This window comes from Gopherus evgoodei, chromosome 3 (assembly GCF_007399415.2).
Source record: "Gopherus evgoodei ecotype Sinaloan lineage chromosome 3, rGopEvg1_v1.p, whole genome shotgun sequence".
NCBI lineage: Eukaryota > Metazoa > Chordata > Testudines > Testudinidae > Gopherus > Gopherus evgoodei.
Genome location: NC_044324.1, coordinates 47,886,292 through 47,902,555, shown reverse-complemented (window position 1 = coordinate 47,902,555; position 16,264 = coordinate 47,886,292). Strand labels below are relative to the sequence as shown.

The following is a 16,264-nucleotide window of genomic DNA, read 5'->3' as shown; positions in this document are numbered from 1 at the left end:
TGCATTCCTTGCTTATTTTCCACATCTAGATTTTGAGAGAGAGTAAAAAGTAAAAGTGCACTACAGGTGAGAAGTACCATGTGTAGTGAAATAATACAGTAATTAAATTATTCAGTCACTCAGACAATGAAATAAAGACCCAGTTTGGAAATGTGATAAAATTGTACAGAAAGATGGCCATTTTCCTTTTAAAAATATAAATTTGCAGATTTAAGCTGCAGCCATGTGTTCACCTATAATTTAAGTATTTTTTACCTATAGGTTGTAAATAGCCTTTACTCCATGTCTATCTTTTCCTTTTCCCTCTGATCAATCCTATTATTTCTATAAGAACATAAGAACGGCTGTACTGGGTCAAACCAAAGGCCCATCTAGCCCAGTATCCGGCCTACCAACAGTGGCCAACGCTAGGTGCCCCAAAGGGACTGAACCTAACAGGTAATGATCAAGTGATCTCTCTCCTGCCATCCACCTCCACCCTCTGACAAACAGAGGGGAGGGACACCATTCCTTACTCATCCTGGCTAATAGCCATTAACGGACTTAACCTCCATGAATTTATCCAGTTCTCTTTTCAATGCTGTTATAGTCCTAGCTTTCACAACCTCCTCAGGTAAGGAGTTCCACAAGTTGACTGTGTGCTATGTGAAGAACAACTTCCTTTCATTTGTTTTAAACCTGCTGCCCATTAATTTCATCTGGTGCCCCTAGTTCTTGTATTATGAGAATAAGTAAATAACTTTTCCTTAGCTACTTTTTCCACATCACTCATGATTTTACATACCTCTATCATATCCCCCCTTAGTCTCCTTTTTTCCAAGCTGAAAAGCCCTAGCCTCTTTAATCTCTCCTCATATGGGACCCATTCCAAACCCCTAATCATTTTAGTTGCCCTTCTCCGAATCTTTTCGAGTGCTAGTATATCTTTTTTGAGATGAGGAGACCACATCTGTATGCAGTATTCAAGATGTGAGCGTACCATGGATTTATATAAGGGCAATAATATATTCTCCTTCTTATTCGCTATCCTCTTTTTAATGATTCCTAACATCCTGTTTGCTTTTCTGACTGCCTCTGCACACTGTGTGGATGTCTTCAGAGAACTATCCAAGATCTTTTTCCTGATTCGTTGTAGCTAAATTAGCCCCCATCATATTGTATGTATAGTTGGGGTTATTTTTCCCAAAGTGAATTACTTTACATTTATCCACATTAAATTTCATTTGCCATTTTGTTGCCCAATCACTTAGTTTTGTGAGATCTTTTTGAAGTTCTTCATAGTCTGCATTGGTCTTAACTATCTTGAGCAGTTTAATACCCTCTACAAACTTTGCCACCTCACTGTTTACCCCTTTCTCCAGATCATTTATGAATAAGTTGAATAGGACTGGTCCTAGGACTGACCCTTAGGGAACACAACTAGCTACCCCTCTCCATTCTGAGAATTTACCATTAACTCCTACCCTTTGTTCACTGTCTTTTAACCAGTTCTCAATCCATGAAAGGACCTTCCTTTTTATCCCATGACAACTTAATTTACATAAGAGCCTTTGGTAAGGGACCTTGTCAAAGGCTTTCTGGAAATCTAAGTATACTATGTCCACTGGATCCCCCTTGTCCACAAGTTTGATGACTGATCCCTTCAAAGAACTCTAATAGATTAGTAAGACATGATTTCCCTCTACAGAAACCATGTTGACTTTTGCCTAACAATTTATGTTCTTCTATGTGTCTGACAATTTTATTCTTTACTATTGTTTCAACTAATTTGCCCGGTACTGACGTTAGACTTACCAGTCTGTAATTGCTAGGATAACCTCTAGAGCCCTTTTAAACTATTGGCGTTACATTAGCTATCTTCCAGTCATTGGGTACAGAAGCCAATTTAAAGGACAGGTTACAAACCTTAGTTAATAGTTCAGCAACTTCACATTTGAGTTCTTTCAGAACTCTTAGGTGAACACCATCTAGTCCCACTGACTTGTTAATGTTAAGTTTATCAATTAATTCCAAAACCTCCTTTAGTGACACTGCAATCTGTGACAGTTCCTCAGATTTGTCACCTACAAAAGCCAGCTTAGGTTTGGGAATCTCCCTGACACCCTCAGCCATGAAGACTGAAGCAAAGAATCCATTTAGTTTCCCTGCAATGACTTTAGCGTCTTTAAACACTCCTTTTGTATCTCGATCATCAAGGGGCCCCACTGGTTGTTTAGCAGGCTTCTTGCTTCTGACGTATTTAAAAAACATATTGTTATTACCTTTGGAGTTTTTAGCTAGCCGTTCTTCAAACTCCTCTTTGGCTTTTCTTATTACATTTTTACACTTAATTTGGCAGTGTTTATGCTCCTTTCTATTTACTCCACTAGGATTTGACTTCCACTTTTTAAAAGATGCCTTTTTAACTCTGACTGCTTCTTTTACATGGTTGTTAAGCCACGGTGGCTCTTTTTCAGTTCTTTTACTGTGTTTCCTAATTTGGGGTATTCATTTAAGTTGGGCGTCTATTATGGTGTCTTTAAAAAGCATCCATGCAGCTTGCAGGGATTTCACTTTAGTCACTGTACTTTTTAATTTGTGTTTAACTAACCCCCTCATTTTTTGCATAGTTCCCCTTTTTTAAATTAAATGCCACAGTGTTGGGCTGTTGAGATGTTCTTCCCACCACAGGGATGTTAAATGTTATTATATTATGGTCACTATTTCCAAGCAGTCCTGTTACCGTTACCGCTTGGACCAGCTCCTCCACTATTATAGAGTTCTTAATTTTGATAGCCTCTCTAATTTCCCTTAGCATTTCATTGTCACTATCACTGTCCTGGTCAGGTGGTTGATAATAGATCCCTAATATTATATTTTTATTAGAGCATGAAATTTCTATCCACAGAGATTCTATGGAACATGTAGATTCAAATGAAGTAAAAATCTTAAGCGAATCCACATTTTCTTTCACAAATAGTGCCACTCTCCACCCTTCCCCACATGACCTATTCTGTCCTTCTGATATATTTTGTACCTGGAATGATTGTGTCCCATTGATTGTCCTCACTCCACCAGGTTTCTTTGATGCCTACTATAACAATATCCTCCTTTATCGCAAGGCACTGTAGTTCGCCCATCTTAATATTTAGACTTCTAGCATTTGTGTACAAGCACTTAAAAACTTGTCACTGTTTATGTGTCTGCTCTTTTCTGATGTGTCCGATTCTTTATGTGAATGTTTCTCATCTGACCTGGCCCTTACATTATCTTCTTCCATCCTCTGCTCCTGACTATAACCTAGAGAATCTCTATCAAAAGACTCTCCTCTAAGAGAAGCCTCTGTCCAATCCACATGCTCCCCTGCAGTAGTTGGCTTTCCCTCATCTCTTGGTTTAAAAACTGCTCTTCAACCTTTTAAATGTTTAGTGCCAGCAGTCTGGTTCCATTTTGGTTTAGATGGAACCCATCTCTCCTGTATAGGCTCCCCCCATCCCAAAAGTTTCCCCAGTTCCTAATGAATCTAAAACCCTCCTCTCTACACCATCGTCTCATCCACACATTGAGACTCTGAAGCTCTGCCTGCCTACCTAGTCCTGAGCATGGAACTGGGAGCATTTCTGAGAATGCCACCACAGAGGTCCTGCATTTCAGTCTCTTCCCTAGTAGCCTAAATTTGGCCTCCGGGACATCTCTCCTATCCTTCCCTATGTCATTGGTACCTACATGTACCACGACCACCAGCTCCTCCCCAGCAGTACACATAAGTCTATCCAGATGCCTCGAGAGATCCGCAATCTTTGCACCAGGCAGGCAAGTCACCATATGGTTCTCCCAGTTATCACAAACCCAGCTATCTATGTTTCTAATGATTGACTCTCCCATTACTAACACCTGCCTTTTCCTAGTGACTGGAGTTCCCTCCCCAGAAGAGGTAACCTGAGTGCGAGGTACAGTACAGAAGGAGGGTCCCAACTATGGGAAGGTTTTCCTCTGCTCCGGTTGACTACTCTGCTTCCCTGGGCCTTTCATCCTTCTCAACAGCGCAGGGGCTGTCTGACCAGAGGTGGGACAATTCTACAATGTACTGGAAAGCCTCATCAACATGCCTCTCTTAGCTCCTCCAGTTCCACCACCCTGGCCTCCAAAGCCCGTACGTAGTCTCTAGGGCCAGGAGCACCTTGCACCGAATGCACACATACGCGAACCACCCACAGGGCAGGTAATCATACACGCTGCACTCAGCACAATAAACGGGATAGCCCCCACTCTGCTGCTGGGCTTCTGCCTGCATTGTCTCCTGCAGCTACCTAGTTACTGAAAGGGTTTAGTTTAAATCAAGAAGTTTTGAATGTAGTTTAATTTATAGGTTTTAAAGAACAGCAAGTGAACCTTGCCCCCTTCCCACTCCTCTTCCAAACTCCCTTGCGAAACTCCCTGTTAGCCACCCCGCTCGCAAAGCTCCCTGGTCACTTGCACACTGCTTTATAAAGCCCTGGCCTTCTTGATAGCCCCGCCCACTAACTAAGACTCAGCCAATTAACAGAGGCTTCCAGCTTTCAAACCTTTCTTTGAAGCTCATAGCTTCCAACTGCCAGCCACATCACGTGGTCCTTCAACCATCCAACCAAACAGACAGACAAACACAAGCTCAGCACACAGCAAGTAACCCCCAAACACAAACTACAGACAGATAATAAACTAGACAGCCACTTACCCCAAGAGTGCTATATTTGCTCCTCCTTCACCTGGAGAACTCCCTTGTGAAACTCTCTGTTAGCAGCACCTGGTCACAAAGCTCCCTGGTCGCTTGCACCACTGCTTTATAAAGCCCTGACCTTCTTGATAGCCCCACCCACTTCAATCTTCCACTGAAGATTTTTTAAAAAATGTAAGCCAATGCAATATACATTTAAATTGATGTGTTTTTTAAATATTGTCAGACAACTCAATGCTTTATACTACTTCTATTTTAAAGATAAAACAGCTATTTTCCATATATACATTGTTTGAACTGCAGTTTTTTAGAACACTGATCTTTAGACTGCTGGCATACAACATTGGTATCAATTTTCTTTTGCTATGCTGGGGAGCAGAGCAGTAAGCAGGAATTTTGTTTTGCAAGGGGGTACGTAGAAACATAGCAATGCCGTACTGTCTCTGGTCCAAGGTCCATCTAATTCAGTATCCTCTCTCCAGCAGTGGCCAGAACCAGATACTTCAGCGGAAGGTGTAAGAACCCTGCATCAGGCAAATCTGGAATAATCTGCCCCCCAAATTAGGTCTCATCTGAGTCTCTAATATTGAAAAATCACTTAAGACCTGAGGCATGAGGTTTAACATCTCTTCCCTCAAATTTACTATAATTGATAAGGTAACTCTGGATATTCTTGATATCCATTAAAAATATTCAGTTCTTCTTGAATTGGATTAAGTTTTTGACTTGAACAACTTTGCAAAGCCATGATTTCCACAGTTTAATGACATGTTAATGTATGAAAAAAAAATTACCAGTTTTGATTTCCTACCTTTTAATTTCATTGAATATCCCTTTGTTTGTGTGTTATCAGGCAAGTTAAACAAACATTCCTGATCTATCTTCTCTCTACCATTCATTATTTTATATACTTCTAATATGTTCCTTCTTATTCACCTCCTTTCTAGGGTAAGCAAACCAGTCTTTTAAGTTTCTCTTCCTATGAGAGCTCTTTTTATATCCTTGATCATTCTTGCTGCACTTTTCTGAACCCTTCTAGATCTGTGGTAGCCTTTCTGGGATTGGGGGGACCAGTACGGTAAACAGTATTTCAGGTGATGTGGCATTAGAATATTCTCTGTATTATTCATCATCCCATTCCCCATATGACCAAGCATCTTTGCTTTTTAGACCACAGCTGCAAATTAAGCAGAGGTCTTCACTGAGCTGTCAACAATGATGCCCATGTTCCTTTCCTGGATTGATACAGTTAATCCAGAACTCTGTTAATGTGTATGAGTAGTTTAGATTTTCTCCTTCAATATTTATTACGTTGTATTTATCAACATTATTTATTATTTGTATTATTGTAGCAGCCCCAGTCATGGACCAGGACCCCACTATACCAGGCTCAGTATAAGAACAAAAAGATCCCTGCCCCAAGAGGTTTACAATCTATACATAAAACAAGAGACAACAGGTGGATACAAACAGATGGACAGAGAAGTACAAGGAGACAAAATAACATTGGTCAGCATGAGACAGGGTTGCAGTCTCATTTGTTTGTACAACTTTAGCTATTTGCTTTTTGAAATTCATTTTGGCCTTCCCATTTCCCCTTGTATTTACTGCCTGCTATAATTTATGCTCCTGTATATTAGCTTTACTAGGGTCAGATTTCCAGATTTTGAAGGACGTCTGTTTGAAGAGAGTCTCAAACCTTGCAACGAAGCCACATTAGTTTAAACTCCTTGCCTAACACTGTCTTTTGGTTCAACAGCATGCATGTCTTCTGAGTGTTTGTCTTAATTTTAAAGTTAGCTCAAGGTATAGCTCAAGTTTTCCCACCTAACATGACTCCCATCCACACAAAAACATCTATAGCTCAAGTTAGGTGGTAGTTTAAACTTGAGCTAGCTGCTCTGTCAGGAGTGAGGGTTGAAGCTCACATGCTGCTCAAGCTAGTAACACAATGGCAATGCAGCAGCTGAAGTCACAACAACCCATCAGATGTTAGTCCATTCCCTCTGATAATCTAGTCACTTTGTGTAGCTCAAGTATGTTGTTTCAGAACTCAAGTCTACATGTGTGGTGGTGTGTAAAGTAAAGACACTGAACACCCATCTAGCATGGGTATAAATATCAGTGTTGATGGTGAGGCATGACTTATGCAGAGCAGACTGCCCTACACATGTAAATACCCAAGATATATACCCTACATGTTCTCTACATGTCCATGCAGTGCCTCCCATGTCTACACTGCTCTTTTTATTGGTGAAACAGCAGGGAAAGGAGGAACTCAGGTGAACAAATGATCTAACCGTTGTAGTGAAGATAAGCTGAGACTCTTATTGTGTTTTTAGTACCATCCATGCCACCTCTTGGAATTTTACCTCTTTTACTTTTAGGTTTAGGGCCTTTTTGACTAACATTCACATTTCATTTGAATCTCCCTGTGACAAGTTGTGTCAGAGAAACCCCCTTGAAACCTGATGTGCTGGGACTCCTCTGAGCTTGTTTTCCCTGGCAACTTGGGACTTCAGTACTCTGTCTTGTTCAGCCAGACATGCTTGCCTGCTACAAACACAGATCCAAGTCTGAACCACATCCCCCACAAGCTGCAGGCTTAACTGAAAACAGTTTAGGAGGTGCTCCTGTCTCCAATACCCAGTTAACTAGCTCCCAATGGGGTCCAAATCCCAAATAAATCCGTTTTACTCTGTATAAAGCTTGCACAGAGTAAATTCATAAATTATCCACCCTCTATAACACTGATAGAGAGATATGCACAGTTGTTTGCTCCCCCAGGAATTTATTTACTTACTCTGGGTCAATGAGAGGGATAGCTCATTGGTTTGAGCATTGGCCTGCTAAACCCAGTTTTGTGAGTTCCATCTTTGAGAGGGCCATTTAGGGACCTGGGGCAAAAAATTGGGGATTGGTCCTGCTTTGAGCAGGGGGTTGGACTAGATGACCTCCTGAAGTCCCTTCCAACCCTGATATTCTATGATTTCTAATAAGCAAAAAGTGATTTTATTACATATAAAAAGTAGGTTCCAAGTAACGACAGAACAAAGTAAGTTACCATGAAAAATAAAACAAAAAACAAGTCTAAGCCTAATACATTAAGAAACTGATTACAGATAAAATCTCACCCTCAGAGATGTTTCAATAAGCTTCTTTCACAGACTAGACTCCTTTCTAGTCTGGGCCCAATCCTTTCCCTGGTATAGTCCTTGTTCCAGCTCAGGTGATAGCTAGGGGATTTCTCATGACTGCAGCCCCTTTGTTCTGTTCCACCCCCTTACATAGCTTTGGCACAAGTTGGGAAACGTTTGTCTCTCTGGGTCCCCACCCCTCCTTCTAAATGGAAAAGCACCTGGTTTAAGATGGATTCCAGTACCAGGTGACATGGTAACATGTCCTGAAAGACCCCAAGCCTTCATTCTTCCTAGCCGGACTCACAGGAAGGCTTGCAAGTAAAGAGAGCTATTTACAACCAATTGTCCTAGTTGAGGGGAGCCATTAATATTCCAAACCACCATTAATGGCCCACACTTTGCATAATTACAATAGGACCTCAGAGTTATATTTCATATTTCTAGTTTCAGATACAAGAATAATACATTTATACAAATTGGATGACCACACTCAGTAGATTATAAACTTTGTAATGATACCTTAACAACGGACCTTTCGCATGAAGCATATTCCAGTTACATTATACAGTATTCACACCCATTAGCATATTTTCAAAAATCATATGGCACGCAATGTCACACTTTGGATGCTGAACCTAATTTTGTCATGGTCATTATAGCTCAGTGGCTCAGCTAATATCACTTCTTGAATTAGCTCCTGTGTATTACTTATGATGAAGTCAAAAATTGTTCCTCTTGCATGTTTGGCAAGTAGTTGTTTCAAGAAAAACTACCTAAAGCATTCAGAAATTTTCTCTCAACTTTGTCTTGTTGTGTCATTTTATACGGGGATCACTGAAAATCTTCCATTACCATAATTTTGTTAGATTTTGGCTGCCTCATTGATCTTACTCAACATTCTGCACATGGCATATGAGAGCTATTTAGTCTTTAAAATGAAGAGCAAAATTCTCACATATGTATGACTGCTGGAGCAGGAACTTTATGATTCCCGCCATCCCCACCCCACAGCAAATGCCAGCAATGCCCCTCTGCTATGTACATCGGCCTAACTGGACAGTCTCTACGGAAAAGGATAAATAGACACAAATCAGACATTAGGAATGGCAATATACAAAAACCTGTAGGAGAGCACTTCAACCTCCCTGGCCACACTATAGCAGACCTTAAGGTGGCCATCCTGCAGCAAAAAAACTTCAGGACCAGACTTCAAAGAGAAACTGCTGAGCTTCAGTTCATCTGCAAATTTGACACCATCAGCTCAGGATTGAACAAAGACTGTGAATGGCTTGCCAATTACAGAACCAGTTTCTCCTCTCTTGGTTTTCACACCTCAACTGCTAGAACAGGGCCTCATCCTCCCTGATTGAATTGACCTCGTTATCTCTAGCTTGCTTGCTAGCACACATATATATACCTGCCCCTGGATATTTCCATTACATGCATCTGAGGAAGTGGGTATTCACCCACGAAAGCTCATGCTCCAAAACGTCTGTTAGTCTATAAGGTGCCACAGGATTCTTTGCTGCTTTTACAGATCCAGACTAACACGGCTACCCTCTGATACTTGACACTATTTACCTGTTCACATTCTGTCTTGATATCCTGTTTGTCTCACCCACAATCATGTTTTATATTTTTCTAATGCTGTCCTCTCAAATGGAACAGCTCTTCCTGAGCTGGTCTACTAAGTCTCCTCATTGAAATACCTCCTTAAAACTGACTTCTGCTATTATGTTCAGAAGAAGGGTATCAGATTTATTTATTTTTAAAGAAAACTGCCCTGCCAGATTCTGTGCCATAACCTATAACTGGCCAAAACCGGGGTATGACCAAGTCGAGGGTGTAGTCAGATATCACATATGGAATGCTTCTAAGCATATGGCAGAACCAAGGGCAAAGCAAGAGTTCTAAGTTTTTACTGCACCTAAGCGCACGACTCTTAAATGTCAGAAGTGAAAAGTTATAATGCTGGACTTCAAAAGGAGGTCTTGCTTTGGTCTCCAATATAGATGCCCACAAAAAGTCAGTGTACCAAGATATTTTTTCTTGTTGCAAAATATTTCTTTGATATTAATATTTATTAAACCTACACAAGAAGTTATTCACATGCCTTTCCTGAATAACCACATATGCTTTTTCCTGTGACCCTAGTCTTTTCTCCTCTATCCAAACCCCAAGCATTGTGCTATTGCTCCTTTAGCACAGCATATGCATAAATAATCCAAGCTATCTGGGGCAGGTACCTAATACATCTCTAAGCAATGTAAAATAATAAGTAGGAGATTGAATGCTATGTATACATATTAAGAGTACTTCTGGTAAAGGGATGGAATGGCACCCTATCTAGGTCCTCAGGTAAAGGAAAGAATAAATTACATGCAGAAACTTAGTTTTGCATGAAATCTTGGTATGCAACCACTGCTGCAACCCCAAGACTTGTGTTTGTTCATTCCTTGGAGTTACTAGGTAGCTCAGAAGTAAGAAGACTTCAGAATGAACAGGCAGAAGCTGGCAAAATATAAAGTTAGTCGTTAAATTAAATTACAGTCTGACATTTATAACCACAAAAAAAAATAACCCTCATCTGTTATCAAAATATGAATTGCATTCTGATTTAACAAGCTAGCCATGGGGAAAATATAACATGTTACAGCACATATTTATGATTAATATTAATTGGTAAATCCAGTAAACCAATAAGGAAATAACAAAATCAAACAAGGAAATGGCAAAATATTCCCCATATTAACTTCTAGTATGTTAGGAAGAGAGTCTCATTTAATATTTGGAATAAAAAATGTGATGTTGTTTAAAAAGACACTTAAAATGTTTATTTGCATTATGAAAAGTGCTCTGTAATAGACCCCCAAAAAATTCTACTATCCTTTCCCTTTGGTAAATTCTTTTCACTCTTATACTGCAAAATAAAATACAACTGATTTTAAAAATACACCTTACTGTATACAATGACTTGCTATAATAAATCTTTTTGTATCAGAATCATCACTTCATGCCAGTACAGCTCCAGGAACACTGTATTATGTATTAATTTCATACTGAAATGTGTGTCATACAACCTCTGCATAGAGATATTTTAAAAAGGTCAGAAAATGTTTTTTCCCCTGGAAAAAACTGACTTTTTTGTGAAATATTTGAGTGAAAACAAACAAAAAAATTATGTGGAAATGCCGCAGTGGTGTCTCATGGGAGCTGTAGTTCAAGTGCCTTATACTCTCATTCTCTTCTATAGGTTGGACAACCTGGCTGGACTCCAACTCTCATGATGCACCACTCTCTCCCCTCTTTGGGAGTGGTGCATCATGGGAGTCTCAAGGCTGTGGTGCATTATGAGTAATGACATCTAGCTGTGGAACCTGGCCCAAAGAGGAGAATGGGGACTTGACGCAACAGAACTACAACTTCCACGAGGCAGCAAAGCATAACTGAATCAAAGTTTTTTAGTTTGGCCCCAATTTTTTTTCTTCAGTTTGTGGTTATTTGGTTTTTTGACCAAAAACCTGTGGAAAGCAGACTCTTTTCACAAAAATCATTTAATCAAAGCCAATTTTCTGTCAAAAAATGGGTTTGACAGAATTTTTTTGACTACTTTAAAACAGTCAAACATTGGTCGACCCAAACGAATGACCACACCAGAATAAAAGAATGTTCCCCACGGTCATTTCTTTCAAGCAAAAGATTGAATGAAAAAGAGTAGTCTTAAACTGGCCCAAGGCTAACAAACTTGGGGTCTGATAGACCAACAAGGTAATCTAATCATAGAACTCAGGGCCCTCCACTAAGAACTTCCCATATTAGTTCCCAGATGTTCAAATCTAGGGCCTTTCTGAACCTAGCTGATTTCATCTCTCTCAATCATACACAGAAAGAGGCAATGAATTCTTCTTTCCACCTACAAACAGTCTCTATCTAAGCTAGACTAAACTTCTATTAGGTTTCCTCTTTCCCATTGCTTTTTGTAGGCCTGGTTGAAAGAAGGACAAGACCTGACTGAGACCGCACAATCTGTATCCAATTAAAGTGGCATAATACTATGAAGACAACACTGGCCAAATGAACGATAGGTTTTCCACAAAATTACTGAGCAGTTTGTTAGAATAAACTAAATAAAATTTACAAATATATTTTAAATAGGATTATGGAAGTACTTTTTTGTTAATACGTACATTTAAAACATGTTACTTGAATTTTATATTTTAATGCTACTCACCTCCCCAAAGGCCCAATTGCCACTGTAAAGTTTCCTCCAAGTGTAAGATTGCCACCTTTTGCAAAAGCTTCAACTGCTCTTTCATGGTTCAGTATTATTACTAAATCTGACACCTAGAAATCAAGTAAAAACAACTATATTTGCTACTTGAAACAAATATTTGTAAGTTCATCTATCTCAGGAAGGAAAGAACACAAACATGCAAATCTGTAGATCAGCAAAAACATGGGAGTATATAAACCATTTTCTGGAGTTAGCCAACTTCAAGATATCCTCCCAGTGAAAAATTAGACTAAGAAACTGAGCATTTTTATTACTCTTGATCATTTAAGTATTGTGGCAACATGGCCAAGGATGCAGCTAGAGGGTTTGTTGTTGTGGCTGTTCTCTCTCTTTCCTCTTTGTCTACCATTCAGCTGTCCTGAAAGATGGAAGCAATAGGGAAAAGAAAAAAAGTAATTGAGGAAAATACCTATGATTACAGTTTCCCATTATCAATGGAAACCCATTTTCTGGCTACAGCAATGCCCAGTTATGATGCTTTGCCAACTAAATGTTACACCAGTTTGACACTGATCACAGGAAAGATAATGGAGCAGCTGATATAAGACTCGATTAATGAAGAATTAAAAGAAGGAACTATAATTAATGCCACTCAACATAGGTCTATGGTAAATAATTCCATTCAAACAAATTTGATATATTTTTTGGTTGAGATTACAAGTTTGGTAGATACAGATAATAATGTTCATAAAATATATTTAGACTTCTGAAAGACATTTGACTAGGCACTGCACAACATTATGATTAAAAATTAGAACAATACGAAGTTAACATGACACACATTAATGGATTAAATGCTGCCTAACTGATAGGTCTCATAATGTAATGGTAAACAGGGAAATGGTATCAAGGTGGTGTGTTTCTAGTGGGGTCCCACAGGGATCAATCCTAGGCTCTATGCTACTTAACAATATTATCAATAACCTGGAAGAAAACCTAAAATCATCACTGATAAAGTTTTCAGATGACACTGTGACATTATATGATTAAAATATGACCATATAGATTACTGTTGCAACCACTCTTATATATTTGCAACAAATCTTGTACAAAGATTGTCAAGTAAGGTGTCTATGGAAATGTTATGATTTGTTGAAAATGATTATGCTATTTGTATGCATTTATCATTCTTGTATTTGAAGTTCAGAGTATTGGCTCTACACCTGGATTTCAAATGTTTGTTCCTGGAGTAACACCCACAAGGTATTTAGCCTGCACATCTCGAAGGGACTATTCAAATTAAGTAGCTAATCAAAGAGCATTTAACTCACAATGGAAGATCTCTATCTATCCTGAATGGACTTTCCTGTGAATGTGATGTTTGAGATATAGGTAATGACTTCTATTGTGACTAAGGCCTGGTCTACACTACGCATTTAAACCGAATTTAGCAAAGTTAAACCGATTTAACCCTGCACCCGTCCACACAACGAGGCCCTATCGATATAAAGGGCTCTTTAAACTGGTTTCTGTATTCCTCCCCGATGAGAGGAGTAGCGCTGAAATCGGTATTGCCATGTCGGATTAGGGTTGGTGTGGCCGCAAATCGACGGTATTGGCCTCTGGGCGGTATTCCACAGTGCACCATTGTAACCACTCTGGAAAGCAATCTGAACTCGGATGCACTGGCCAGGTAGATAGGAAAAGCCCCGCGAACTTTTGAATTTCATTTCCTGTTTGGCCAGTGTGGAGTGCTCACCAGCACAGGTGACCACGCAGAGCTCATCAGCACAGGTAACAATGCAGTCTCCTGAGAATCAAAAAAGAGCTCCAGCATGGACTGCATGGGAGGTACTGAATCTGATTGCTATATGGAGAGAGGATTCCATGCTAACAGAACTCCGTTCCAAAAGACGAAATGAAAAAACATTTGAAAAAATTTCCAAGGCCATGATGGAGAGAGGCCACACCAGAGATTCAGTACAGTGCTGTGTGAAAGTTAAGGAGCTCAGACAAGTCTACCAGAAAACCAAAGAAGCAAATGGAAAGTCCAGGGCAGGGCCAAAAATATGACGCTTCTATGCTGAGCTGCATGCAATTCTAGGGGGGTACACCACCACTACCCCACCCCTGTCCGTGGATTCCGAGGTGGGGGTGGTAATCGCAGCCATGGCTGAGGATTCTGCGGATGGGGAAGATTAGGAGGAAGAGGAGGACGACGAGCTTGTAGAGAGCACACAGCACTCCGTTCTCCCCAACAGCCAGGAGTTTTTTCTCACCCTGACAGAATTACCCTCCCAGACCTCCCAAGCAACTATCCCAGATAATGAAGCCATGGAAGGGACCTCTGGTGAGTGTACCTTGTAAATACAAGACATGGTTTAAAAGCAAGCGTTTTTTAATGATTAATTTGCCCTGAGGACTTGGGATGCATTCGCAGCCAGTACAGTTACTGTAAAAGTCTGTTAACATGTCTGGGGATGGAGCGGAAATCCTCCAGAGACATCTCCATGAAGCTCTCCTGGAGGTACTCCAAAAGCCTTTGCAAAAGGTTTCTGGGCAGCGCTGCTTTATTCCGTCCTCCATGGTAGGACACTTGACCACGCCATGCATGTAGCAAGTAATCTGGTATCATTGCATGCCAAAGCCTAGCTGCGTATGAGCCTGGTGATTGCTGGCATTCAAGCAACATCCGTTCTTTAACTCGCTGTGTTATCCTCAGGAGAGTGATATCGTTCATGGTAACCTTGTTGAAATTCAGGAATTTAAGTAAGAGGACAGAGATGGCCATTCCTACTGGGCTGTTTGCCTGTGGCCTAAAAGAAATCCTTCCCTGCAGGTAGCCAAGTGGGGTGAAGGGGGAGGGGCGCTCGTTTGGCTAGCAGGGATCTTTTCTGCTACCAGCCATGCGGTTGGGGGGCGGGGAAAGGGGGGTGTTTAGCAGTGATCTTCCATGATACCAGCCACAAGGTGGTTTCTGCTGCTGCACGTTAACAGAAAAGAAGCAGCACTCAACAGGTTTTGCTTGCTATTTGGGAAAGGAGGGCGCTGAATAGATGAAGGCTGCAGTAGACGAAAGACAGTGGCTTACCATGGCCTCATGCAAGCCGAATTCTGCTGCCCAGACCTGCGTCTGTGATCTGTAACACCAAAGCAGCAGGCACTCAATATTAGGATGCAAAATGCGACCTTGTAGTGAAAACACACATGCTATGTAAGGTGAATAGTGTTGTTCACCGTGAAAGAGTATGACCATTGTTCTCTAAAATGTATCTTTTTAAATACTTCTCTCCCTTTTCTCCCTCCCTCATGCAGCTGCAAATTTTTCAAGCCTCCCTACTCTGTCCTGAAGGCTATCTCAGATAAGGCAGCAGAAAAAAAAAGAAGTGAGAAGAAATGTTTTCGGAAATCATGGAAGTGACCCACAATGAAAGAGCTCATCTGAATGAGTGGAAGGACGTGGTAGCAAAGTACAGGAAAGATGCCAGTGACCGTGAGGACAGGAGGGACGAACGTGAGGACAGGAGGGACGAACGTGAGGACAGGAGGGACGAACGTGAGGACAGGAGGGACGAACGTGAGGACAGGAGGGACGAACGTGAGGACAGGAGGGACGCTCGAGATGAGAGGTGGTGGCAGGAAGATCAGTGGTGGCGGGATGCAACTCTGGGGCTGCTGCGAGATCAAACTGACATGCTGTGGCATATGGTGGAGCTTCAGGAATGGCAGCAGGATCACAGAGTGCTGCTGCAGCCCCTGTATAACCACCCTCCCCCCTCACCATGTTCCTTAATCCTCCTCACCCACCAGACGAGTAAGAACTCGTGGGGGTAGGCTCCGTGCACCCACCCACGCCACCCCAGTGGACAGCCCAACCAAAAAGCTCTCATTATTATGAAACTTTTTTAGTGGTCTTTTCCTTCCCTACTATTCTCCTCCCAAACCCCACCTGGGCTACTTAGTCAGTTCTCTCCCTCTTTTTATAATTAAGTAATAAAGAATACATGATTTTTAAATGAGAGTGACTATTTCCTTAGAAAGCAAGCTGTGATCGAAGGGGGGGTGGCTTACAGGGAATGAGTCAATCAAGGGGGGAGAGGTTTCATCAAGGAGAAACAAACACAACAGTCACACTGTACCCTGGACAGTGATGAAACTGGTTTTCAAAGCTTCTCTAATGTGCACCGCTTCCTG

At 40.9% G+C, this 16,264-nt stretch overlaps 1 protein-coding gene across 1 annotated transcript in view; it reads right to left on the bottom strand.

Annotated features, from left to right (window-relative positions):
• SH3YL1 (SH3 and SYLF domain containing 1) overlaps positions 1-16,264 on the bottom strand; it is a 110,959-nt gene that overhangs the window by 39,149 nt on the left and 55,546 nt on the right. The window contains exon 5 of the mRNA XM_030555526.1: positions 12,068-12,180. Within this exon, the coding sequence (XP_030411386.1) occupies positions 12,068-12,180 (113 nt within the window). The remainder of the gene's footprint in view (positions 1-12,067; positions 12,181-16,264) is intronic.